At 51.0% G+C, this 23,988-nt stretch overlaps 1 protein-coding gene across 2 annotated transcripts in view; it reads left to right on the top strand.

Moving 5' to 3' along the window:
* Positions 1–20,443, top strand: part of Mark4 (microtubule affinity regulating kinase 4) — a 34,548-nt gene extending 14,105 nt beyond the window's left edge. The window contains exons 7-18 of one of the 2 annotated variants that reach the window (XM_031385562.1): positions 163–219; positions 2,065–2,301; positions 7,102–7,221; positions 7,584–7,683; positions 9,588–9,697; positions 9,794–9,953; positions 10,937–11,154; positions 12,864–12,967; positions 15,461–15,739; positions 15,878–15,957; positions 16,960–17,004; positions 19,117–20,443. In XM_031385562.1, the coding sequence (XP_031241422.1) occupies positions 163–219; positions 2,065–2,301; positions 7,102–7,221; positions 7,584–7,683; positions 9,588–9,697; positions 9,794–9,953; positions 10,937–11,154; positions 12,864–12,967; positions 15,461–15,739; positions 15,878–15,957; positions 16,960–17,004; positions 19,117–19,181 (1,575 nt within the window). In that variant the 3' untranslated portion in view covers positions 19,182–20,443. The remainder of the gene's footprint in view (positions 1–162; positions 220–2,064; positions 2,302–7,101; positions 7,222–7,583; positions 7,684–9,587; positions 9,698–9,793; positions 9,954–10,936; positions 11,155–12,863; positions 12,968–15,460; positions 15,740–15,877; positions 15,958–16,959; positions 17,005–19,116) is intronic. The other variant, XM_031385560.1, reaches the window with a different exon arrangement.
* The last annotated feature ends 3,545 nt before the right edge of the window (positions 20,444–23,988 follow it).

Raw genomic sequence — 23,988 nt, 5'->3', positions numbered from 1 at the left:
TGTCAGGGTGTTCAATGCTCTCTGAACCTGGCTGAGCCCCCAGGGCCTCAGCTTGTGCCCAGAGAAGTTCTGGGCATGGAGATCAGCCGTGGGTGGTGGCTTCATGGACTGCAAGGGACACAGAAGACTCTGGCCTCACACATGACTTGTGTTCAACTGTAGATCGTGTCAGCTGTGCACTACTGTCACCAGAAGAACATTGTACACAGGGATCTAAAGGTAAGCCCCTCCCACCGAGACCCAGTCCCAGCCAGCCTCACACCCCCCGCTCCTCCCTTTGACTTTCCCCAGCTGCAGTGGCCTGGTTCTTTCCCAGGCATCTGTAATGTAATGGAGGTAGGGGGACAGCCACGGGAACTCATGTCCTGGGATGGCCTCAGGATGGCCATGGGGATGAGATAGGCTATCTGTATTCGGCCTTCAGGGTTGCTGTGTCTCTGACGTGCGGACCTTCTGGAATCCCTGAGAACTTGGCTTTCAGGCCCAAGTTACTCCAGAGTCTTGGGAGCCCAGAGTCTTAGGATGGCACAGAGGCACAGGACAGGCAACAAGGATGGGAAAAAGACCCCTATGGCCCAACCCACGTGCCTTATGCAGCCGCTCCGCAGCATCCCTGTCACAGAACCACAGAAATCTGTGACCAAATAGCCCACTGGGCTCCATGCAGGCCGGTCTGGGCTGTCCTTTGGAGCACCTCCCGTGTGCTGGACTGCACACTAGGGGCTTTATTTTATTTTTATATTAATTTACTTATTTATTTTGATTTTTTTCCATTTCTCTGTGTAGCTCTGGCTGTCCTGGAACTCGCTCTGTAGACCAGGCCACTTTGAAACTCACAGAGATCCACCTGCCTCTGCCTCAGGGCTGGGATTAAAGGTGTGCGCCACCACCACTCACCTTTTTTTTTATTTTACTTTATTTTATTGGCACTAAGGGCTTTAAAGCAGACTGTGCCCAAGGAACAGAGTTTTTCAGAGCCCTAGGGAGTCCTAAGGTGGCTTTAGTGGATAAAGACACCTGCTCTACTCTTCCGTCAGCCTGTGTTCAGTCCCTGGGGACCCACATGATGGAAGGAGAGAACTAACAGTAGAGAGTTAGACTTTGACCTCCATATGATGTGCACCCTGTCCCATTGCCCAGGCATATACATGTAATAATAATAAAAATAATAATGATAATAATAATACAACCACCACCCCCCCCCCGGGCTAGCCCAGTGTGGTGCATGCCTGTAATCTCAGTTCTTGGCATGTTGATCAGTTCAAGGCCAAGGACTGCGCATTTAGTGTATAACTGAGTGCTCGTTTGATGTGTTCAAACGAGCCCTGGGTTCATGTTTCAACCACAGGGGACAAAAAGGGACTACTAAGAAGTCTAAGGCCAGCCTCAGCTAGATGTGACCATGTCTCAAAATTGCAGCAACAAAAGCAAGCATAGCCTGGGGTAGGGGAGAGTTGGATGTGCAGGTCTCATCTGCAATCAGGAAGATGAGGCAGGAGAATTACCATGAGTTTGAAACAAACCTGGGCTCTACAGTAGCTTTTCAAATAGCAAGCCTCATGTCAGGGACAGGGGTACAAACTTGTGATCCCAGCACTCAGGACATAATTTCCATGAGTTGGAGAATAGTCTGGGCTGTGTGGTGAGGTCAAAGACACGAAGCCTACCATGGAATGGCTGTGGAAGCATCCATAGTATGGATGCTTGCTCTATGACACAGGCACGTTGCCATCATTTTCAACTAGGTTCATGGGGAGAATTAACCTGGAGGTTGTGCGCCACCTAGTGCAGGAGACTGGAATTGACCAAAGTTTCCCAAGTCCAGATGGAGACGGTCAGAACTAAGGTTGGACTGTGGAGCCTCAGATATCAGGGGAACAAATGTCACCAGGCTTCGGATGTAGTTCACCCTGAGGATACTAGCCTAGGATGCACAAAGCCATGGGCTGTGTTACCAACCCCACATAAACATGGTGTGATAGTGAGAGCAGGCCTGTAATTCCAGCGCTGGCAGGCAGAGACACGACTCTGTCTTCATCCTCTGGCTTCTCTTTTCCCTCTCAGGCTGAAAACCTGTTGCTGGATGCCGAAGCCAACATCAAAATCGCCGACTTCGGTTTCAGCAATGAGTTCACACTGGGCTCCAAGCTGGATACCTTCTGTGGGAGCCCCCCATACGCTGCCCCAGAGCTGTTCCAGGGCAAGAAGTATGATGGGCCAGAGGTGGACATCTGGAGCCTGGGTGTCATCCTGTACACGCTGGTCAGCGGCTCCCTGCCCTTCGATGGGCACAACCTCAAGGTGCCAGGGATGGGGTGGGCAGGGTCAGGTGGGGCTGAGGTCACATGGTCAGATGAGGAACAGGGGTGACTCGGGTGTCCACTGCCTGAAGGCCAGCTGGTATGGCTGGTACTGTGGGGCCCAAGCTGTGAGCTGAACAGCTGGTGGATTTTGGTTCTAATATTGACCTGCTCTGGGGGAAAAATATCATTAGAAATTTCTGGGTCATGCCCCCATTTAAGGCTTTTCAAATCCAATGTGCATCAGAGAGGCAGAAACATGGCAGGAGGGGCGAGCCCCACAAGGGGTGACAGAAGGCAGCGTTTCATTTCTGTGCAGTGCCCAGATTAGGGAAATCCACACAAAGTGGGAACAGACTAGTGGTTGCTTAATGTTAGGATGGGGGAGGGAGAGCTGGGTTCAACTAAAGGGCTCAGGGATTCTGCTGATGGGGATGGAACTAAAGCCAAAGAAGTACTCTACTACCGAGCCACACTGCAGCTCCTCACTGGAGGATTCATAACAGGTACTCTACCACTGAGCCACACTGCAGCCCCTCACTGGAGGATTCTAGGCAGGGGCTCTACCACTGAGCCACACTCCAGCTCCTCACTGGAGGATTCATAACAGGTGCTCTACTACTAAGCCACACTCCAGCCCCTCACTGGAGGATTCATAACAGGTGCTCTACCACTGAGCCACACTGCAGCCCCTCACTGGGGGATTCTAGGAAGGGGCTCTACCACTGAGCCATGCCCCCAGCTCCTCACTGGGGGATTCTAGGCAGGGCCTTTACCACTGAGCCATGGCCTCCAGCTTTCTTAAGTATTCTTTTAAAATGATAAAAAGAAATTCTGAAACTAATAGTGGTAATAATTATGTAATCACCAGAGTCACTCAAACTTTTCAGAATTGTGTGTTTAATTTTTTTTTCTTTTGTTCCTGCACTTTATTGAATGGGACAAGTCTGTCAGCACTGAAGAGGCTGAGGCAGGGAGATAGCAAATTCAAGGCCAGTGTGGGCATTTTAGTGACACCCTGTCCCAAAAGGAAAGTCCTAGGGAGCTGAGGCTATAGCTCAGTGGGCAGAAAGCCCTGGGTTTCGCTGCCAGCACCACCAGACAAAGATAAAGCCCACAGAAAGATTGCATCCGCATCTGCTGGATTATCTATGGTGGATCCAGGCAGAAAACAAGGGGAGTGAGCAACATAGAACATTGTTATCAGTTGCTGCCTGGGGCTCAGGGCTCCAAGGAACACAGAACCAGATAACTGGGAGTTACTGGGAAGTGTGGGCTGTGTGTCTTCAGCTTGATTGGAAGGTGGGATTTTTTTGTTGGATTTTTTTTCTTTTGATGTTCTTGCTTTGAAACATTGCCAGTACATGGAAAAGTTGCAGGGATAGAATAGAGGCACCCAGTACTTCTCAGGATGCCCACGCTGACTGACATCCAGCCCCAGAGCTGGCTCGATATATGCACATAGTCCTGTCTTTATTGATGGGCCACTGGACACTTCATTGTAGACACTGTGTCCCTTGGTCCCTAAGGGCTGGGGTGGTTATCTCCTGAGACTAGAGACATTTTCCTGTGGCCTGTCACACACAGGAAATGCAACATTGAAACATTGTTTGCCTCCACCTTAGGCCACAGTTAGACATTATTTGCCTCAGGAATATGGACTCACGCTCCCAGCCCCTCACTGGGGGACTCAGTAATTTGACCTGTGGCTGGCCTCAGGTCACTTTTTTTTAGAGTGTCCCTCAGTCTGAGGGCTTTTGTGTCCCCTCCCCGAAGGGTAGACTGGAGGAATTCCTTATCAGCTCTGTGTGCCAGGATGTATTGGCTGCCACAAGAGAGCACAGAGCGAGGCAGGAGCTGCCCTTTCCTTCTTGGACCTGGATGAAGGGCTGAGCCCTTTGACCTTGTGTCAACCGTCCTTTAATAAAGCCCCTGACACTACCTGCTGGGTAACAGCAGCCCTCGTGCTGAGGCTAAACTGGGAGGCACTGAGGTGTCCTTCAGTACAGAGAGGATGGCTCTTAGAGTAGAGCAATCTTTGTGAACTTCCAGCGTGAGGCTAAGACCTTTCCAAAGGTCTGGCTAATAACTCAGCTGCTGCAGCCCTCGCTGTGCCCGCTGCAGCCCTCGCTGTGCCCTCGTCACTAGCCCTCGTCGTGCTAGTGTCTGCAGTTTAGTCATGTTGTTTTAATTTTTTTTTCTATTTGCATGTTTGTATGTGCTTGCACTTCTGCGTGCACGCGTACGCGCACACACACACACACACATATACGTTGTTAATTATTTATGTGTGTGTGTTTGCTCACAACAAATGTGTGAGGGCTCACAGAGGCCAGAAGAGGGCATTGGATCCCCTGGAACTGGAGTCAAAGAAGGAAGATTGTGAGCTGCATAATGTGGGTGCTGGGAATTGAACTTAGGTCCCTTGCAAAAGCAGCCCTTGTCATCAGGCCACTCTGCCCGTCTCTCCAGCTCTGTATTGTCTGTGTGTGTGGACGCATGGAGAGGCTCAAGGTTGCTGTTGGAGATCTTTCTCAATCTCTCTTTCACCTTATCAGTGAGACTAGGCCCCTCAGCCACACACAGAGCTCACTGATGTGCCTGGTCTTGCTGGCCAGCTTGCTTTAGTGACCCCATATCTGTCCTCAAGGCTGGACCAAAAGGAGTCCACCATGCTCACCGGGCGGCATCTGGATTCCTGACCTAACGCATGCCTGGCCAGCACTTACTACTGAGCTGTCCTCACAGCTCTCTGTGAGCTCATGTTTTCTGTGAATACCTCAGGCAAGTCCCCTTTTGAACCTGTGTCGCTAACCTGTGGGAGTGGAGGTGGACATTAACAGTGTCCACTTGAGGGGCTGGACAGGTTGCTATGAGCAGCACTTGCTGATTTTCTAGAGAACCCAAGTTTGACTCCTAGAACTGATGGTTCACAACTTCCTGTAACTCCGCCTGCATGGGATCTAGCGCCCTCTTCTGCCTTCTGTGGGTAGACACACACAAGCCCATATATACGTATAACTTTTTAAAAAAAGATTTATTTATTTATTTTATGTACGTGAGTACACTGTAGCTGTACAAATGGTTGCAAGCCTTCATGTGGTTATTGGGAACTGAATTTTTTTTTTTAGGACCTCTGCTTGCTCCTGTCAGCCCCGCTCACTCAGTCCCTGCTCACTCTGGCCCAAAGATTTATTATTATACATAAGTACACTGTAGCTGACTTCAGATGCACCAGAAGAGGGCATTACATTACATTATCATTACAGGTGGTTGTGAGCCACCATGTGGTTGCTGGGATTTGAACTCAGGACCTTCAGAAGAGCAGTCAAAGCTCTCATCGGTTGAGCCATCTCATCAGCCCTACATATAACTTTTAAAAAATGTTTATAAAAGAAGTATCTTGTGGGCTGGAGGATGACTCAGTGGTTGATAGTGCTGACTGCTCTTCTAGAGGACCCAGGTTCGGGTCCCAGCACCCATGGGGCAGTTTACAACTGTACCTTCAGTTCCAGGGAATCTTCACACAGACATACATGCAGGCGAAATATCAATGCCCATAAAAGAAATAAATACAAATGGGCGGTGGTGGTGCACGCCTTTAATCCCAACACTTGGGAGGCAGAGGCAGGCAGATTTCTGAGTTCGAGGCCAGCCTGGTCTACAAAGTGAGCCCAGGACAGCCAGGGCTACACAGAGAAACCCTGTCTCGAAAAAAAAAAAAAAAGAAAGAAATACAAATAATAAAAAAGAACCAAGTATGGTGGCATATAGCCTTGGGGGGCTAAACCTGGAGAGCTGTGAGTTCACAGGTAGCCCCACCTGTATAACAAGATCGTTTCTCCCAAACCCCAAGGTAAGTAAACACATGAAGATCATTTTAGGAACAACGTGGCAGCTTGGGAGAGAGGCACTGGGTAGGGCCCTTCCCATTGTAAGCCTGGCCTTTACATACTGGTCACTCTGTAGATGAGCATGCGCCTTTCTTTGGTAGAGCATGTGCCTAGTTTTGCAGAAAACCCTAGGTTCAGTCCCCACCATTGCATGAATGAGCTGTGATGTCTCATGTCTCCAGTCCCAGCACTCCAGAGACAGAGGCAAAATGGTCGAGTTCAAGGCCATGCTTGCCTATCCAACAGGTTTGAGGCCAGCCTGGGCCTGTGAGATTCTGCCTTCCAGTGTGAAGGCAGGGGAAAAAGTTAGTCTATTAAAAGAAACTTCAGGCTGAGCAGGGTTAGGGTTAGGATTGGGGAGGCAGAAGCAGAGACAAGCAGATCTTGTGAGTTTGAGACCAGCCTGGTCTACATAGAGCAAGTTCTGGGACAGCCAGGCCTATGCAGTGAGACCATGTCTCAAATTTTTTCTTTCAACTTAAAAAAAAAAAAAAAAAAGGAAGACTGGAAACTTTAAGGGTCTTAGGAATATGCTCAGTTGATGGCCGGTGAAGCCAAGGGAAGTCCCTCCACTCTTTGCCCAAGCCCCGTGTAACCTGGGCATGGGGCTCACACTGGCTTCCCAGGACCCTTGAAGTGAAGCACAGGACAGGGGGAGGCTCTTTTCCATGAGACCCTGTTTCAAAAAGGGGAGTTGCTGGCTGGAGGGCTGGCTGGAGGGCACCCCCTTTCCACAGATGGGAGTGTGTGTCAGGAAAGTACGGCTAAATTTTTCTTATTGTATTTGGGCTGGGACTTCCATCATGTATCTGATCCTCCAGAATATCTGGACCGGGGTGTGGGGGGGGCCCTGTCTGCAGGGGTGACGTGGGGCGGGTGCAGGGATGAGCCCTGTCCTATCCTCGCAGGAGCTGCGGGAGCGAGTCCTCAGAGGGAAGTACCGAGTCCCCTTCTACATGTCTACAGACTGCGAGAGCATTCTGCGGAGATTTCTGGTGCTGAACCCTGCAAAACGCTGTACTCTAGAGGTGAGCCCTCTTCCAGGACCCTCTGCGCCCTTCCTGTCACCTGACCCCTGTGCTCCATTCCTCCCGCCTGGGGCTGTGGAGCCAGACAGCAAGGAGGAGGTTCCTGGATGGTCCCCGCCACGTCAGTAATTAAGCTAATGAGCTCTTAGGATGATTACAGGGTGCTGGGGACCCAGATGATGCGGAGGAGGAGGGTGGTAAGAAAGGCTGTGGCGGGCGGAACGGCTGGCTGGCTAGGTCTCCACAAGCTCTCAGTTTGGGGGTGGTAGGCTTGGTGGGGAGTCCCTCTTGGAGGTTGGGCAGCTCTGTGTCCTGTTCTGGTGCCTCCCCTTCCTTCTCATATCTGTCTCCCTTGTCCTCAGCAAATCATGAAAGACAAATGGATCAACATCGGCTATGAGGGTGAGGAGCTGAAGCCATACACGGAGCCTGAGGAAGACTTCGGGGACACCAAGAGAATTGGTGAGGGTCAAGGAAGCAGGTGCTTCAGGCTCAGGGGTGCAGTGCCACAGAGCCAAGGCTGGTGGCCATTGCCCCTGCTCACCACTGACCCACGGAGAGTAGTCGAGGAATGTCTATTCCTGCACTGTAATCGAGCTGTGTGACCCTGAACGAGTGTTTTCTCTTTTGTGCGTCTAGGAAATAGCAGTATTCACACAGGCCAGCTCAGCGCTGTACAAATTAGGGGAGGAAACTGATCTACATATATACTTATGCCTAGAATCCCCCAGTGAGGGGCTAGGGGCGTGGCTCAGTGGTAGAGCCTAGAATCCCCCAGTGAGGGGCTGGGGGCGTGGCTCAGTGGTAGAGCCTAGAATCCCCCAGTGAGGGGTTGGGGGTGTGGCTCAGTGGTAGAGCCCCTGCCTAGAATCCCCCAGTGAGGGGCTGGGGGCGTGGCTCAGTGGTAGAGCCCCTGCCTAGAATCCTCCAGTGAGGGGCTGGGGGCGTGGCTCAGTGGTAGAGCACTCACCTCCCTGCCTGCTTTGTAAAAGCTGATGCCTGACACAATGGAGCTTTGACTTTGAGGGCTAAAAAGACAAATCACTGGGGCTAGAAAAATGGCTCAGCAATTAAGAGTCCTAACTGCTCTTCCTGAGGACCCAGGTTTGATTCCCAGCAGCACATGGTGGCTCACAGTAACTCCAGTCCCAGGGATGCAGGTGGTGCACAGATACACATGCAGGCAAGGCATCCATATGCATTAAATAAATAAATAACTCATTACAATTGAAAAGTGAGCCATGGGAAGACCCAGAATGTCATAGTGTGCCTGTAGTCCAAGTATTTGGGGTCGTCCTCAACTGTGTAAGAATGCCAAGGCAAGCCTGGACAACCTGAGATCCTGGATAAAACAGAACAAACAAATCAATCGAAGAACCTCCGTTCCACAGCTGAATAACTGGACAACACAGGAGCTGTCCACGTGATCAGCTTTTGTAATTTGCAATAGAAAGTGCCAGCATAATAATTATGCTCTCAGGCTGGGTGTGGCTGGGGAAGGCCCTGTTGTGTGGTTTCTGATGTTCATTTTGCTTCCTCAGGAGGGCTTGCCCTCCACTGAGCAGTCTCTCATCGTGTGAATCTTTTGCCCATCTTTACTGGTCAAAGAAAGGCCAGAGCCTATGATTGGGCTATGAGACAGGAGGGTCTGAAAGAGGATAAGAGAGGAAGAGAGGGAGAAGAAAAGATGGAGCAGAACCATGTGGCTGGGAGAAACTGCAAGTAGCTAGGGTATTATAGCTGGGGAATAGGTTAGTGTAGTGAAAGAGCTGCCCAGTCTAGACCCCCCGGCCCCCAAGACAGGCTTTCTCTGTGTAGCCCTGGCTGTCCTGGAACTCACTCTGTAGACCAGGCTGGCCTCGAACTCAGAAATCTGCCTGCCTCTGCCTCCCAAGTGCTGGGATTAAAGGTGTGCACCACCACCACCCGACTCAATCTACGCTTAAACTTATAAATATGATAACTAGAGTGTGTGTTTTTTACACAGATTTATGGGGGGGTGAAAATTACTGTAATAAGCCCCTGCCTAGTGAGGGGCTAGGGCGTGGCTAGGGCATGGCATCTTATGACTGTTTAGGCGCTATCAGTGATGCCTTAGGGGTGGAACTTTTTGACTTGTCAAAACTTGGTGGTGTGTGTATATTGATCCATCCAGTGTGCCTTTGCGGCTTGAACAGTGATTGGCCATGCCTACTGGGTAGGAGCAGGCAGGGCTTAGCAAACTGGTCTTAGAAGTATTCTTCGAAGAAATCTTGTATCTGCTGGCTGAGTGGAGAAGGGCAGACAAAGACACTATTGAGAGACACAAGGGGTGGAAGGGACAGCCTGGGGAAGGAGACTGACCCTTCTCTCCATCCATCTCCCAGAGGTGATGGTGGGTATGGGCTACACACGGGAAGAAATCAAAGAGGCCTTGACCAACCAGAAGTACAACGAGGTGACCGCCACCTACCTCCTGCTGGGCAGGAAGACTGAGGTCAGAGGTCGTGGGGCCTCAGGCCTTGGGTGGAGGGACTTGGGGGCCAGCCACTTGGACAGAGGGCTGAGGTGCCGTGCATGTTTTCTCTTGTAGGAGGGTGGGGACCGGGGTGCCCCAGGGCTGGCCCTGGCACGGGTGCGGGCGCCCAGCGACACCACCAATGGGACAAGCTCCAGCAAAGGCAGCAGCCACAACAAAGGGCAACGGGCTTCTTCCTCCACCTACCACCGCCAGCGCCGGCACAGTGACTTCTGTGAGTGTCCCCATCCCAGAAGTATACCCCAGCCTTGACTGGCAATCAAGCTAGCTGGAGCTAACTAGAGATGCCAGGAAAATGGTTGTGGCATTGGAGTTTAAATCTTACTAAATAACCCAGACCAGCCTCAAATTCATCATCCTCCTGCCTCAGCCTTCCAGGTTAATGGTTCCGTCACCTGGCTAGAGAGGAGTGACTCATACAGGGAGGGATGCTAGGTGTGCTCTATGGGTGCCAGGAATTGAACCTGGGTCCACTGAGCCAACTCTTTAGTACCTGGACAATCTAGACTGCTTGAGAGCTTGCCTCACATGCAACCTGGATCCTGGGGCAGGCTCAGAAAGGGTTAGCCTCTGGAAAAGCCAGGGCACAGGCCTCCAAGTACAATGTGGCTGCTGAGAGCCCGCCTTCTTGTCAGCTCCACACTGATGTGGGGAATGCCTTCCAAGGAAGTCTGGTTCTTAGTTTCTTTACTATTGCTGTGGGAAAATATTCTCAGGAGAGCAATTTAAGTAAGGGCGGGTTTATTTAGCTCACCTGTTACTGTCATGGAGAAGTCACAGCTGCAGGAGCTGGTCACAGGAAACAGAGCAGTAAATGCATGCATGAGTGGGCGTTAGTACTAGGCTCACTTTCTTCACTCTCCAGGTCAATCTTCAGCCTAGGGATTGGTGATGCCCACAGTGGGTGGTTCTTCTCACCACAGTTAACATAGTAAAGCTGACCCATACAAACACCGATGACGTGCCCCCAACCAACCTAATCTAGACCATCCCTCATTGATACTCTCCAGGTGGTTCTAGATTGTTGGCAACATTGACCATTACAGTTACCAACAATTTTCTTTTAAGCAAGGCTTGCCTGGTTGCTCTCTGTAAAGACCAGATTTGCCTGGAAAGAAACTGCAGCTATTGTCAAGTGTCCTAAGGTTCTTGTATCTCTAGTGACCCCAGCTCTAACTGGTCCCATCCCTTCACCAGGTGGCCCGTCCCCTGCCCCGCTGCACCCGAAGCGCAGCCCAACCAGCACAGGGGACACGGAGCTCAAAGAAGAGCGGCTGCCTGGTCGAAAAGCAAGCTGCAGTGCAGCGGGCAGTGGGAGTCGAGGCTTGCCCCCCTCCAGCCCCATGGTCAGCAGTGCCCACAACCCCAACAAGGCAGAGATCCCCGAGCGGCGGAAGGACAGCACTAGCACCCCTGTGAGTGGCCTGGGAAGGGGGGAATGGATGCAGTTGCCTACTCTATTGCTGAGATCCCACCCTCAGCCCCAAAGCATTGCCTGGGCCTCTGTGATAGTTCATTTATTTAAAAAGCATTTAATATGTGTGCACGCACATGCACACACATGCACAAGCATGCACTTACCTCTCACCACAAAAATCATCCCCTAAGCCAGGCATAGTGCTTGCCTCTAATCCCAGCTCTCAGGAGCCTGAGCAGAAATATCGTGGGTTCCAGGCCAGCCTGGGCTAGAAAAATCAGTCTTAGAAAAAGAAAAAAATTTTAAAAGTAAGGCTGGAGAGATGGCTCAGTGGTTAAGAGCACTGACTGTTCTTCTAGAGGTCCTGAGTTCAATTCCCAGCAACCACATGGTGGCTCACAACCATCTAATGGGATCAGATGTCCTCTTCTGGTGTGTCTAAAGACAGCTACAGTTTATTCATATAATAAAATAAATAATTCTTTAAGAGAAGTTATAAGGAATTCTTGTTAACTTTTAAAGAATTAACCTCAGGACTGAGGGCATAGCTCCAGGTAGAGCCCATCTCTGTAGTACCCAGAGGCCAGAAGAAGCTGTGTTTGTGTGTGTGTGTGTATCCTCCCCACACACACATGGAACTGGAGTTAACTGCAGTTGTGAGCAGCCCATGGGAGTCTGCAGTGTGGCTCAGCAGGTAGATGCTTGCCTAGTGTGCCAGTGACATGTGCAGACCTCCTTTGGAGGCAGACAGATCAGAGCTTTATTCTCAGCTACATATTCAGTTCGAAACCAGCCTGGAATACATGAGACCCTGTGTCACACAAAGGAGCCAGGAAGGACTGAGCAGCCAGGAGCTCAGAGGTTAAGAGCACTGGCTGCACTTGCAGAGGATCTGGGTTCAATTCCCAGCACCCACATAGTGGCTTGCAACTGTCTATAACTCCAATTCCAGAGGAGCTGATGCCCTCTTATGGCCTCTTGAGGCACTGCATGCAGGTGATACACAGGTATATGTTCCTGGCAAAAGGCTAGTTAGTACACATAAAATAAAAGCAAATCTTTTTTTTTTTTTAAAGAATTATTTTATTTCATTTTTATGTGTATGAGTACACTGTAGCTGTACAGATGACTGTGTTCGATCATGTGTGTGGCTGCTGTTGATCTCAGGACCTCTGCTCAGGCTGGCTCCAGTCCTGCTCGCTCTGGCGTAATTTTCTGCAGCTGTCGTCAGACACACCAGAAGAGGGCGTCTGATCTCATTGTGGGTGGTTGTGAGCCACCATGTGGTTGCTGGGATCCGAACTCAGGACCTTTGGAAGAGCAGTCAGTGCTCTTACCCGCTGAGCCATCTCGCCAGCCCAGCAAATCTTTTAAAATGGAAAAAAAATAAGGCTAGAAGGATACTCAGAAGTTCAGAACAGTTACTATTCTTCCAGAAGACCTGGGTTCGATTCTCAGTACTTACTGGTAACACAGCTGTCTGTAACTCCTGTCTCGGGAGATCTAATGCTCTCTTCTGGCCTCTTTGGACACTGGGCACAAACCTGGTATGTAGGCATACATGCAGACAAAACACCTGTACCATGAAATAATAATAATAAATCTTTGGAAGAAAAAGAAAAGTGTATTGTGGCAGAATACAGCAGGGTGGAAGGAGGCCGAGGGACATATTCTCACCTCTGCCCCCTCTTGGTGTGTCTCCCATAGAACAACCTCCCCCCCAGCATGATGACCCGAAGAAACACCTACGTGTGCACAGAGCGGCCAGGGTCCGAGCGCCCGTCCTTGTTGCCAAATGGCAAAGAAAATAGGTATGTGAAGCAGGGGGATGAAGGGAAACATAGAGGGTGGGTGAGCATACTTATACATACACACATACACACATACTTGCACACATACACACAAATGCATACACACACTCATACACATATACACACATACACACACACTTACACACATGCACACAAATGCATACACACACATACACACACACACACACACACACACACACATAAGCACACACATACACACACTGATGATCAAAGAGGACACATAGTACAGGAGCACGCACCGTACTCCATCCTGGGCAGATCTCGTCCCTAACAGTCCTCCCACTTGGTAAAAAACAGCCAGTGGTGCTGGGAAGGTGGGCCGCCCTGCCCTCCATCCATGAGCCTGGGAGCTAAGAGGAGTTTTTGAATGATCCAGTTTTAGAAGTAGAGAGAAGCTCCAGAGATCTACATCACCTGGGCTTGGTGGCCCGAGTGGGAAGCACCTCTCAGCTGGGATGGAGTGATCAAATTAGGCAATTGCATAGGAAATGAGTGATCCTGCCATCCTTTGGCATAGCGCCAAGCTCCTGAAAGTCTGCGAAGGAAGGATCAGAATTCAGTGTCAACCTTGATTACATAGCTAGTTTAAGACTAGTCTGAGCTACAAGAAACCCTGTTTGTTTATTGTTGTTTTTAAAGCCAGGTGGTAGTGGCACACACCTTTAATCCCAGCACTCAAGAGGTTTAGGCAGGCAAATCTTTGTGAGTTCAAGGCCAACCTGGTCTACAGAGAGTTCCAGGATAGCCGGGGATATACAAAGAAACCTGTCTCAAACTCTGACCCCCACACCCCCAGAAAAAGCAGATGCTGGGGCAGTGGGTAAGTCGGTAGCCCCCTCACCTGGTGTGCACAAAGCTTTGGATCTGATGCCTGTCCTACACCAGAGGAGGTGGTTGAGTACATGTAACCCCACACTGAACGCAGGAGGGGCAGAAGGTTAAGGCCGTGCAGGGCTGTGTGTGACCCAGTCTCAGTGTAAAAAGAAACAGGCTGGAGAGACAGTCAGTGGGTAAGAGCAATGGCTGCTCTTGCAGAGGACTTAGACAGAGCTACCTACCATCTGGAAGTCTGGTTCCAGAACATCTGATGCCCTCTTCTGACCTCTGCAGGCACCAGGCACACATGATCACAGCCTTATGTGTGGACAAAACACCATGCATATAAAAATATCTTAAAAATATGAAAGCGGAAAAACAGGGAGCATGAATCCACTCCATCTGGTGCAGACATAGCTCCTACCTCCCAAGCTTTGGCACATTGGCCAGCGCCCAGGGCATTCCAGGATGTAGCTATGAATGTCGTGAGTGTTACAATTTGGAGGGCGTCAGTGTGATCCTGGAACTGATCAGCACTCAGTTAAGGGGGGGACATGGCACAAATGTCCCCACCTTACTTTCTCTTCTCTAAACTGTTTCTGGGTCCCATAAACCCTTACCCAGAGTTTAGTCCATAGATTACATTTAATGACAAGGAGATTGTTCAGTAGTTACTAAATGAAGAAATAGAAATAAGCCGGGCACATGCCTTTAATCCCAGCACTTGGGAGGCAGAGGTAGGAGGATTTCTGAGTTCAAGGCCAGCCTGGTCTACAGAGTGAGTTCCAGGACAGCCAGACCTACACAGAGAAACCCTGTTTTGAAAACAAACAAACATAAATAAATAATAATGATGCTTCATCAAGCAGCTACCCTCTGGCTGGCCTGTGTCCAGCCTAATTACTACCAACTGCATTCTGGATAGATCCTAATCCCTCCATTTGCAGCTGAGAAGAAATGAGGCACAGAGAAGTTAAGTAGCTCATCTAAAGTTGCACAGCCAACTAGTCAAAGAGCAAGGATTCTAGAATCCTTATTTGTAATCAGCTTAAGATGGGACCTTCGAGTTCTAGACACAGAACAAGGCTAAGCTGCAGAGAAGGCCATGGCTTCACTACTGTGGAGGTTCAGATTTCTGAGATAGAATCCAAGAACAGGTTCCGTTGAACCTGTTCATGCAGGCTCCTGCTCAGGGTCTGAGGCCTCTGTGCCAGCTGCCAACCTCCCAGCAATCTCTTTGAAGGTATGACCTAGAAATTTCCCAACAGTATTGGCAACTTACTGGAAGGTGGCCGGCCACCTGACTTCTTGCAGCAATGCATGCTGGGAAGTGTAGTCTCTAGCTACAAGGCTATGTGTATGATTCCTACTAGCCCTAAGGGTTTGGATGCCAAGAGAGAAAGCACAGGTGGATTTAAGGGAGGCATAGTGGCCTCTGACATCTGGGCTGGGCTTGAGGGTCCCTGGGAAGGTACATATTGGAGGTCTTGTGCTACAACACGTCACTCTGAAAGTAATCCATCTTGGAGGCTAAGTGGTCTGGTCTGGTTGGAACTTGAATGGGAGAATCTGGAGAGTAACAGTAAACAATGCGAGGATCCATAATGCCCTAACAGCCTTCCGGCCCCACCCTGACTTGTCTTTTTCTGCCCACAGCTCCGGTACCTCGCGGGTGCCCCCTGCCTCGCCCTCCAGTCACAGCCTGGCTCCCCCGTCAGGAGAGCGGAGCCGCCTGGCTCGGGGCTCCACCATCCGCAGCACCTTCCATGGGGGCCAGGTCCGAGACCGGCGGGCAGGGGGCGGGAGTGGTGGGGGTGTGCAGAATGGACCCCCGGCCTCACCCACGCTGGCCCACGAGGCCACACCCCTGCCCTCCGGGCGGCCTCGCCCTACTACCAACCTCTTCACCAAGCTGACCTCCAAACTGACCCGAAGGTGAGCTGCACCAGATGTGGGGTGTGGGTGTGGGCGGGTGGAGGGGGGGCCTAACCTGTCTTCTCTGCTTTGCCTCCTGCACCTGACCTCTTGGTTCTCTGCACCCCCTGTCACCACTCCCACCTCCTTACCCCGCAGGGTTACCCTCGATCCCTCTAAAAGGCAGAACTCTAACCGCTGTGTTTCGGGCGCCTCTCTGCCCCAGGGATCCAAAATCAGTAAGTCCCATCTCCTCTGTTCTCGATGGCTCCACCTGTCCTCTACATGTCTGACTGTGAACACAGGTGTGTGCATATATGTGTGTGTCCTTGGAAGGGACCTGTGGCTGGGAACAGGGTACAGCATCTGTATGTAAGGTCTGTGGAGTGTCAAAAGCATATCGTGTTACAGACAGAGGGGTGCAGCAGGTATCAGCTCTACCAAGTGAGCTGGAGCAAGCTCTTTAGCTTCTCTGGTTCTTCTCTGCACCCTGAAGCCAGGGATCACAGAAACGACTTCCACGTGTGATCGTGGCAACTCAGATCATAGCTGTGGAAAATGCTTTTGAGTGTGTGTCTCAGACATCTGCTGTCGTCTGGCATGACTGCTATTCCTTGATAGCTACAGTGTGCCTAGCATGGCTAACAAACTGTGAACTGTTCCTACCCTCACATAGCCAACCTTCTAATCAAGGACAGAAGGTGACACACAGAGGCCATAAGTTAGTGAAGTACCAACAGGAAAATTCCTGCAGCCTCAGGCTGAGGCAGGAGGAGCTCAAGTTCATGGCTAGGCAGGATATAGAGAGAATTTCTCAAAAAAGAATAAAGCAAACAGAGTGTCTGAGGAAGGGAAAGATATGGCTCAGCTGTAAATCACTAGCCTAGAATCCCCCAGTGAGGGGCTAGGGGCGTGGCTCAGCAATTCAATGCCCTTCGGTACTGTTTGTCCTATGTGCGTGTGTTTGTTGTGCCTTTTCTATGTAGGTGTGTCTGTCTGCCCCTTTTCTCATCTTCCAAATCCTTCAGTACCTCTCCTCCAACCTGCACTAACCATTTCTGTCTGGACCCCACTCTGGAAGGAAGGGATCAAATCCAGACTACAGCTCTCTCAGCAGCCAGCCGGCAGGCGGGAGAGCTGAGCCAGGCCACAGCGAGGCTGCCTGGAATCTGGTGGCAGTGGGGAGGGGGAGGGGGTTGTAATGCCCAGAACTACATTCTGTTCCTTCCCAACTTTGCTAGGGTCACAGACGAACCTGAGAGAATCGGGGGACCTGAGGTCACAAGGTGAGTGAGGTTCTCATCCTGCCTGCCCCTGCACACCCTTCCAAAGCCCAGTCGGCTGCTCTAAAGCTAACGTGGGGGAACATTCCGGAACCATCTCACTCATCTCTGCTACACCTCCTCATAGTTACCAGTGATTTGAGCCTTGTCTTGTTGCCCAGAGTTCCTCAATACCTGTAGGATTCTTTTTTGAAGATTTATTTTATTTATTTTATATGTATGAGTACACTGTAGCTGTACAGATGGCCATGAGTCATCATGTGTGTGGCTGCTGAGAATTGAACTCAGGACCTCTGCCGCCCCGCTCGCTCCAGCATAATTCACTGTAGCTGTCTTCAGACGCACCAGAAGAGGATGTCAGATCTTATCATTATAGGTGGTTGTAAGCCACCATGTGGTTGCTGGGATTTGAACTCAGGACCTTCAGAAGAGCAGTCAGTGCTCTTACCCGCTGAGCCATCTCACCAGCCCAAGTAGGATTCTTATTCATTGCCTCAGGTGTAGATAAATCTAGTCGCGCAGTAGCTAAGGGTGTTGGTGCAGACCCAGCCTGTAAATACTCTTAAAAATCACTCCTACTGAGTTCTGCCAAAAAAAAAAAAAAAGCCTCTGTAAAAACAAATAGATATCACTGTGTCATAATAAAACGTTTTATCCAAGCTGGGTGTGGTAGCACAGATCTGCCAGGCCTAGCCTTTTGGACATCTGAGGAGGGAGGAATGCAATTTCAAAGCCTGCCAAGGCTACAAAGCCAGCCTTAGGCAAATTAGTAAGATCCTGTCTCAAATTTTCCAGAGAGGAAAAAAGAGGGCTGGGGATGTAGCTCAGTGGCAGAACTCCTGCCTAGAATCCCCCAGTGAGGGGCTGGGGGCGTGGCTCAGTGGTAGAGCCCCTGCCTAGAATCCTCCAGTGAGAGGCTGGGGGCGTGGCTCAGTGGCAGAACTCCTGCCTAGAATCCCCCAGTGAGGGGCTGGGGGCGTGGCTCAGTGGCAGAACTCCTGCCTAGAATTCCCCCAGTGAGGGGCTGGGGGCGTGGCTCAGTGGTAGAGCATCTGCCTAGAATCCCCCAGTGAGGGGCTGGGGGCGTGGCTCAGTGGCAGAGCCCCTGCCTAGAATCCCCCAGTGAGGGGCTGGGGCACAGCTCAGTGGTAGAGCCCCTGCCTAGAATCCCCCAGTGAGGGGCTGGGGGCGTGGCTCAGTGGTAGAGCCCCTGCCTAGAATCCCCCCGTGAGGGGCTGGGGCACAGCTCAGTGGTGAGTGTTTACCCAGCTTGCCGAGACCCTGGACTCCAGGCCTTATGGGCTATGTTTGCTCTACCCTGCTTAGTTCTCCAGTTTAGAATCCCCTAGGGAAATATAGGTCACATGTCTGTATCTAAATCAATACCTATGGTCAGGATAGTCCAGGACTCTGGTCAGCTTTGGTCATGTGCTCATACCTGACATATTTTTATTGGTCAAAACATTAACTTCCAAATCAAAAAGAGATGAAGAGCTCTTCTTTGCTATAAGACACCTATGAGCCACTGGGGATGCCACTTCCTGGCTCGGGAAGCTGAGGCAAGCTCGGGAAGCTGAGGCAAGCTACATAGAGAGGCAGAAGCAGGGAGATCTCTGTGCGTTCCAGACCAGCCTGGTCTACATAGTGACTGTCTGTTAACCCTAGAGAGAGCCCTTGGATGGTCCCTTACAGAAATAGCCGGCTCTGTTAGGAAAAGGAGCCTTGGTTAGGATTCTGTAGGATGCAGACTCGGCAGTTCTAGGGTGACCACATGCACACAAACACCCTCCCCCCCCCCCAGAAAAAACATGGAACACAGCTGGGGTGACTGGGTCATTTGTCATCTGAATCCATTTCTTACAGCTCTGTGCTTTAGTGGCCAGCTTTGCATTGTTTGGGCCATGCTATTGCTCGTGTGGTCCTGTGATTGATATTACAGGACTCTCACCGTCCCTTTCTGCCCACAGACAGAGATGGGGTGGGGGGAGTGCCTAGCTGCAAGGGAGCTTGGGAAACGCAGTCTTAAGGGGCACTTCATGTGGTCTCTGTACAGGTGGTGGGGTAGGTGTGCATACCCTTCTTCCGCCTGTCTGATCCCTGCTGTCCCCTCCTCAGTTGCCATCTACCTTGGGATAAAACGGAAACCGCCCCCAGGCTGCTCCGATTCCCCTGGAGTGTGAAGCTGACAAGCTCGCGACCTCCTGAGGCCCTGATGGCTGCCCTGCGACAGGCCACAGCGGCCGCCCGCTGCCGGTGCCGCCAGCCGCAGCCGTTCCTGCTGGCCTGCCTGCACGGGGGTGCGGGCGGGCCCGAGCCCCTGTCCCATTTCGAAGTAGAGGTGTGCCAGCTGCCCCGGCCCGGCCTCAGGGGCGTCCTCTTCCGCCGCGTGGCGGGCACCGCCCTGGCCTTCCGCACCCTCGTCACCCGCATCTCCAACGACCTCGAACTCTGAGCCACCTCTGAGCCACCGCCACCACTACCACCGCCACAGCCACCATCACAGCCCGGGGCCCCTTCTTCTTTCTCTGGTTCCTTTCACTTCCCCAAGAGGGGAAGGGGACAGAGGAGGGGGTTCCCGTATCATGACTGAAGTTTCCCTGGATTATATTGGTGGACAGAGATAGTGTGGGGACACATGACATGATAAGAGGGCTCAGCAGGGGGAGCTGGCACCCTCCTAGGGCCTCTAGTGGGACCCCTCACCTCAATCTTGCTCTGCTGCAGGGCACCTGAGGAGTCTTTGGGGACAGGAGTGAGAAGGGAAACTGAGGAAATTCTCCCGTTCAGGGAGAGCTGCCAGGCTTAATGACTGGAGACAGAACTTGGGGGGGTTCAGGGAGCTGGGGGGGTATCACAGACAGAAACCTTCCCCTCCCTCCCCCTTATGACCGAACCTCCTTCATGCCCCAGGCTGGCGCGGGGCACTTTGTACAAATCCATGTATATACTCCTGTCCCTCTGCAGAGGTCTCTCGGGGAGCTGCTGCTGTTGCCTCCGATTTTTAAGTTATTGCCCCCTCCCTTCTGTCAGCTCCTCACCTGCAGCCTGTTACTCAATAAACAGTAGGAGTCCTTCCAACCCCCGACCCCCTCCCTGGCCGACCTGGGGTTTTCCTTCCCAGCCCTTGGCCTGCAGGTGAGCCAGGGAGCTGGGGACTTGACCCCAACCTGTGGTTCTGCTTGCTGAGCCTTCGTTATCTCATCTGCAGAATGGGAGCAGTGGGGTTGGAGGGTGGGTCAAGGATGATTATGGAAGAGGGCAGAACAGAACTCAGCCTCTTCCATGAGGCCCCAGCCTTCTGTGACACCTTCCTCTTGGCCACTCACTCCCCTCTGCCATATTACACTGGACCCAGAGCCTCTTCCTATTCCAGTAATACATGTATTCAATAAACAATCGATGACTGGTGCCGACTCCACACTAGGCCCAGTTCTGGACACAAGAGATGTACAGAGCCCATCTGTGGGAACAGGCTGGAAGTGACCAAGAACCCTGGATGGTTGGGGGATGGGGGGACTGAGGTTCAGGAAGAAATTCCATGGGTTGTGGCTGTGGCAAAGTTGGTACAGTGCTTGCCTGATGGAGGGGTTCCTGCTTCTGAAAAAACCATTTGTGCCTCTGGCCTGTGATCCCAGCACACAGGAAGTACAGGAAAGATCGGGCCATTCTGGGGGCCATTCAGTGTTTGAGGCTACCCTGAAATGCATGAAACGGCCATCTCCCCCAAAAATGTCTTTACAGAAACCTGCCAGCAGTGAATTGGAACAGGCTTTCAGTTTGTCCTGTCAGACATCCACCTATCTGGCTGTTGATTCTTAAAAGCACCAGGCTCATCTCACTTTGTAGCCCAGGCTGGCTTTGACCTTGCAAACAGTAGTCTCTGCAAGGACAGCTCCAGCCCTGCCTTCATAGGACCCGCATCCCAGAAGAGGGCTGGCTGGATAGTAGGGAGCCATGGTAGGCTGGGCGGTGGTGGCGCACACCTTCAATCCCAGCACTTGAGAGGCAGAGATAGGTGGATCTCTGAGTTCGAGGCCAGCCTGATGTACAGAGCAAGTTCCAGGACAGCCGGGGCTACACAGAGACACCCTGTCTGGGTGGTGGAGGAGAGGTGGGGAGGGCTGGCAGCAGGTGGAGGGAGGGACTCAGCAGGCAAAGCAGTTATGGTACTAACAGTGATTAAACTTTCTGAGTCTGTCGGAAGTAATGGCTGTGAGTGGGACTGGACCAACAGTGATTTCTTCAAGCGGGGATGGGATGCCCAGTATCTGGCAAGCCATCTCTGTCACCTAACCTCTATCTTAGACATCCTGTGAGCTCTTGCAGACAGCCCTGGACCTCAGTTAAACTGAAGGCAGGACATGTATTTCTTGACCTCTAATGACTTTATTTTTTGATCTTTTTTGACCTTTTGATTTATTTATTTATTTATTTATTTTGGTTTTTTGAGACAGGGTTTCTCTGTGTAGCCCTGGCTATCCTGGAACCCACTCTGGAGACCAGGCTGGCCTCTAACTCAGAAATCCGCCTGCCTCTGCCTCCCAAGTGCTGGGATTAAAGGCATGCGCCACCACTGCCCAGCTGACCTTTTGATTTTTAAAAAGATTTATTTGTTTATTTTATATGAGTACACTGTAGCTGTCTTCAGACACACCAGAAGAAGGCATCAGATCTCATCACAGATGGTTGTGAGCCACCATGTGGTTGCTGGAAATTGAACTCAGGACCTCTGGAAGAGCAGCCTGTGCTCTTAACCTCTGAGCCATCTCTTCAGCCCGACCTTTTCTTTATTTTGTGTGTCTCTGTGAGTGGTTTTCTGGTCTGCTTGGTTGGTTGGGTTTTTTTCTGCTCTGTCCATGCAGGTGCCCCTGGAGATAAGGCGAGGGTGTTGGGTCCTCAGGCTGGAGTAGCAGAAAGCTTTGAACTTCGGATTGAGTGCTGGACTGAACCCATGTCTGCTGGGTCAGCAAGTGTGCCTAACTACTGAGCCAGCTTTCTTTAAGACCTGGTCTTGCTACTTGTCTTTGACCATGCTTGGACATTTGGCAATCCTCCTGCGAGCTGGGGTTACAGGTTGCTGCTGTAAGCTGTAACCCTCTAAGGACTCACAGCCTGTTTTGTTTTGAGCTGGTCTCTGTGTACCCATGCTTTCTCTGTTGGCCTTTGACTGTTATCCTGTTGTCAGTAACTCCTCGCTGCAGTTACTGAAACGTGTCATGGTACCTGGGTTTGTTATGTAGCCCAGACTGGTCTCTATATAGCCAAGGCTGACTTTGAACTGCCAATCCTGCCTCCACCTCCCATGTTCTGGGATTATAGGTATAGGGCACTCACTATGTAGACCAGGCTAACCTCAAGCTCACAGAGATCCAGCTGCACCTGCCTCCTGAGTGCTGAAGCTAAGCAGAGAGCCTGGGCTTGTTACTTACTCCTTTCTCAAAAACTGCCCCCATCCCTTCTGGCTCTTTCCTGGGACCAAAGACCACCCCACAACCATAATCACTTCCTAGTGATGACCCAACCCATGTGCTCCATCAGGAAGCAGAAACTCCTGCAAAGACACATAGCAAACGTGGGAGTAACTGGGCAGGAGAGCAAGAGGTTCAAAGCTCATTTAGCAAAGGGCTTGCCCAGCATGCAGGAGGCCCTGGCTTAGGTCCCCAGGATGGGCATGGTGGCACAGATCTGCCATCCCAGCATTAAACATGTAAAAGCCAAATGATTAGATGTTATAGATCAACCAGTTGTGGTGGCACATGCATTTAATCCCAGTATTTAGGAGGCAAAAACTGGTGAATCTCTGAGTTCAACAACAACAACAACAACAACAACAACAACAAAAAAAACCACTCAAGGGTTTTTTTCTTGGCTACATAGTGTTTGAGGGCCAATCTGGGCTACGTGAGATCCTAACCTTGAAGGATCACCAACTACCGATGGGAACTGTGGCCTATTTTTTTTTTTTTTTAATTATTCCACTTTATGTATTATCTGTGAAAGGAAACATTTTTGTCAAGACAACTCAGTTTTGAGAGTTGGTTCTTCTGCCTTGACACAGGTTCTGGGCTCAAACACATCAGGTTAGTGCAGGGTCTGTTTTTCGCCTGGTGAGCTGCCTCTACCAACCGCCAGCTAAGCTGGGCATGGTGGATCTGCCTGCCATCCCAGAATTCAGCAGGCAGACTCAGGAGGTTAATGCAAATTTGAGGCCAGCCTGGCCTACATAGTAAGTTTGAGGTCAACCTAAAGTACATAGAGATAGCCCGTGTTTAACAAGGGCAGGGGAGTTGGCTGAGTGGATGACAGCCCTGTTGGATGCAAGCAAGAGAACTCAAGTTTGGGTCATCAGTATCCAAGTAAATGACAGGCATGACTGTGTGCCTGTGACCTCAGCATGAGAACAGAAACAGGCTGACCCTGGGGCCTGGGTGTCCCTTAACTTAACTGAGACAGTGAGCATCAGATTCCGTGAAGAGACTGTCAAAACAGGTGGATGCCAGGTGAGGTGACGCCCTTAGACCCAGCATTCAATAGGCAGAGATAGGTGGATCTCTATGAGTTCAAGACCAACTTGGTCTACATGGTCCAGGACAGCCAGGGCTGCATAGTAAGATGATGATGATGATGATGATGCTAAATAAATAAATAAATAAATTGAGGCCGGTCGGTGGTGGCGCACGCCTTTAATCCCAGCACTTAGGAGGCAGAGGCAGGCGGATTTCTGAGTTCGAGGCCAGCCTGGTCTCCAGAGTGAGTTCCAGGACAGCCAGGACTATACAAAGAAACCCTGTCTCGAAAAACCAAACCAAACCAACCAACCAAACAAACATAAATAAATAATAAATAAATAAGTAAATAAATAGAGAGTAACAGAGGAAGACACCTACAGCTCTCCTCTAGCCTGTCAGAAGTATGTGTACCTGTGCATACCTGTGCCAAGCATGGTGGCGCACACCTCTAATCCCAGAACTTGAGAAGCAGAAGCAG

This window comes from Mastomys coucha, unplaced genomic scaffold, assembly GCF_008632895.1.
Source record: "Mastomys coucha isolate ucsf_1 unplaced genomic scaffold, UCSF_Mcou_1 pScaffold21, whole genome shotgun sequence".
Classification (NCBI taxonomy): Eukaryota; Metazoa; Chordata; class Mammalia; order Rodentia; family Muridae; genus Mastomys; species Mastomys coucha.
The sequence above is the reverse complement of the archived record's forward strand: the minus strand, read 5'-3'. Positions and strand labels throughout refer to the sequence as shown.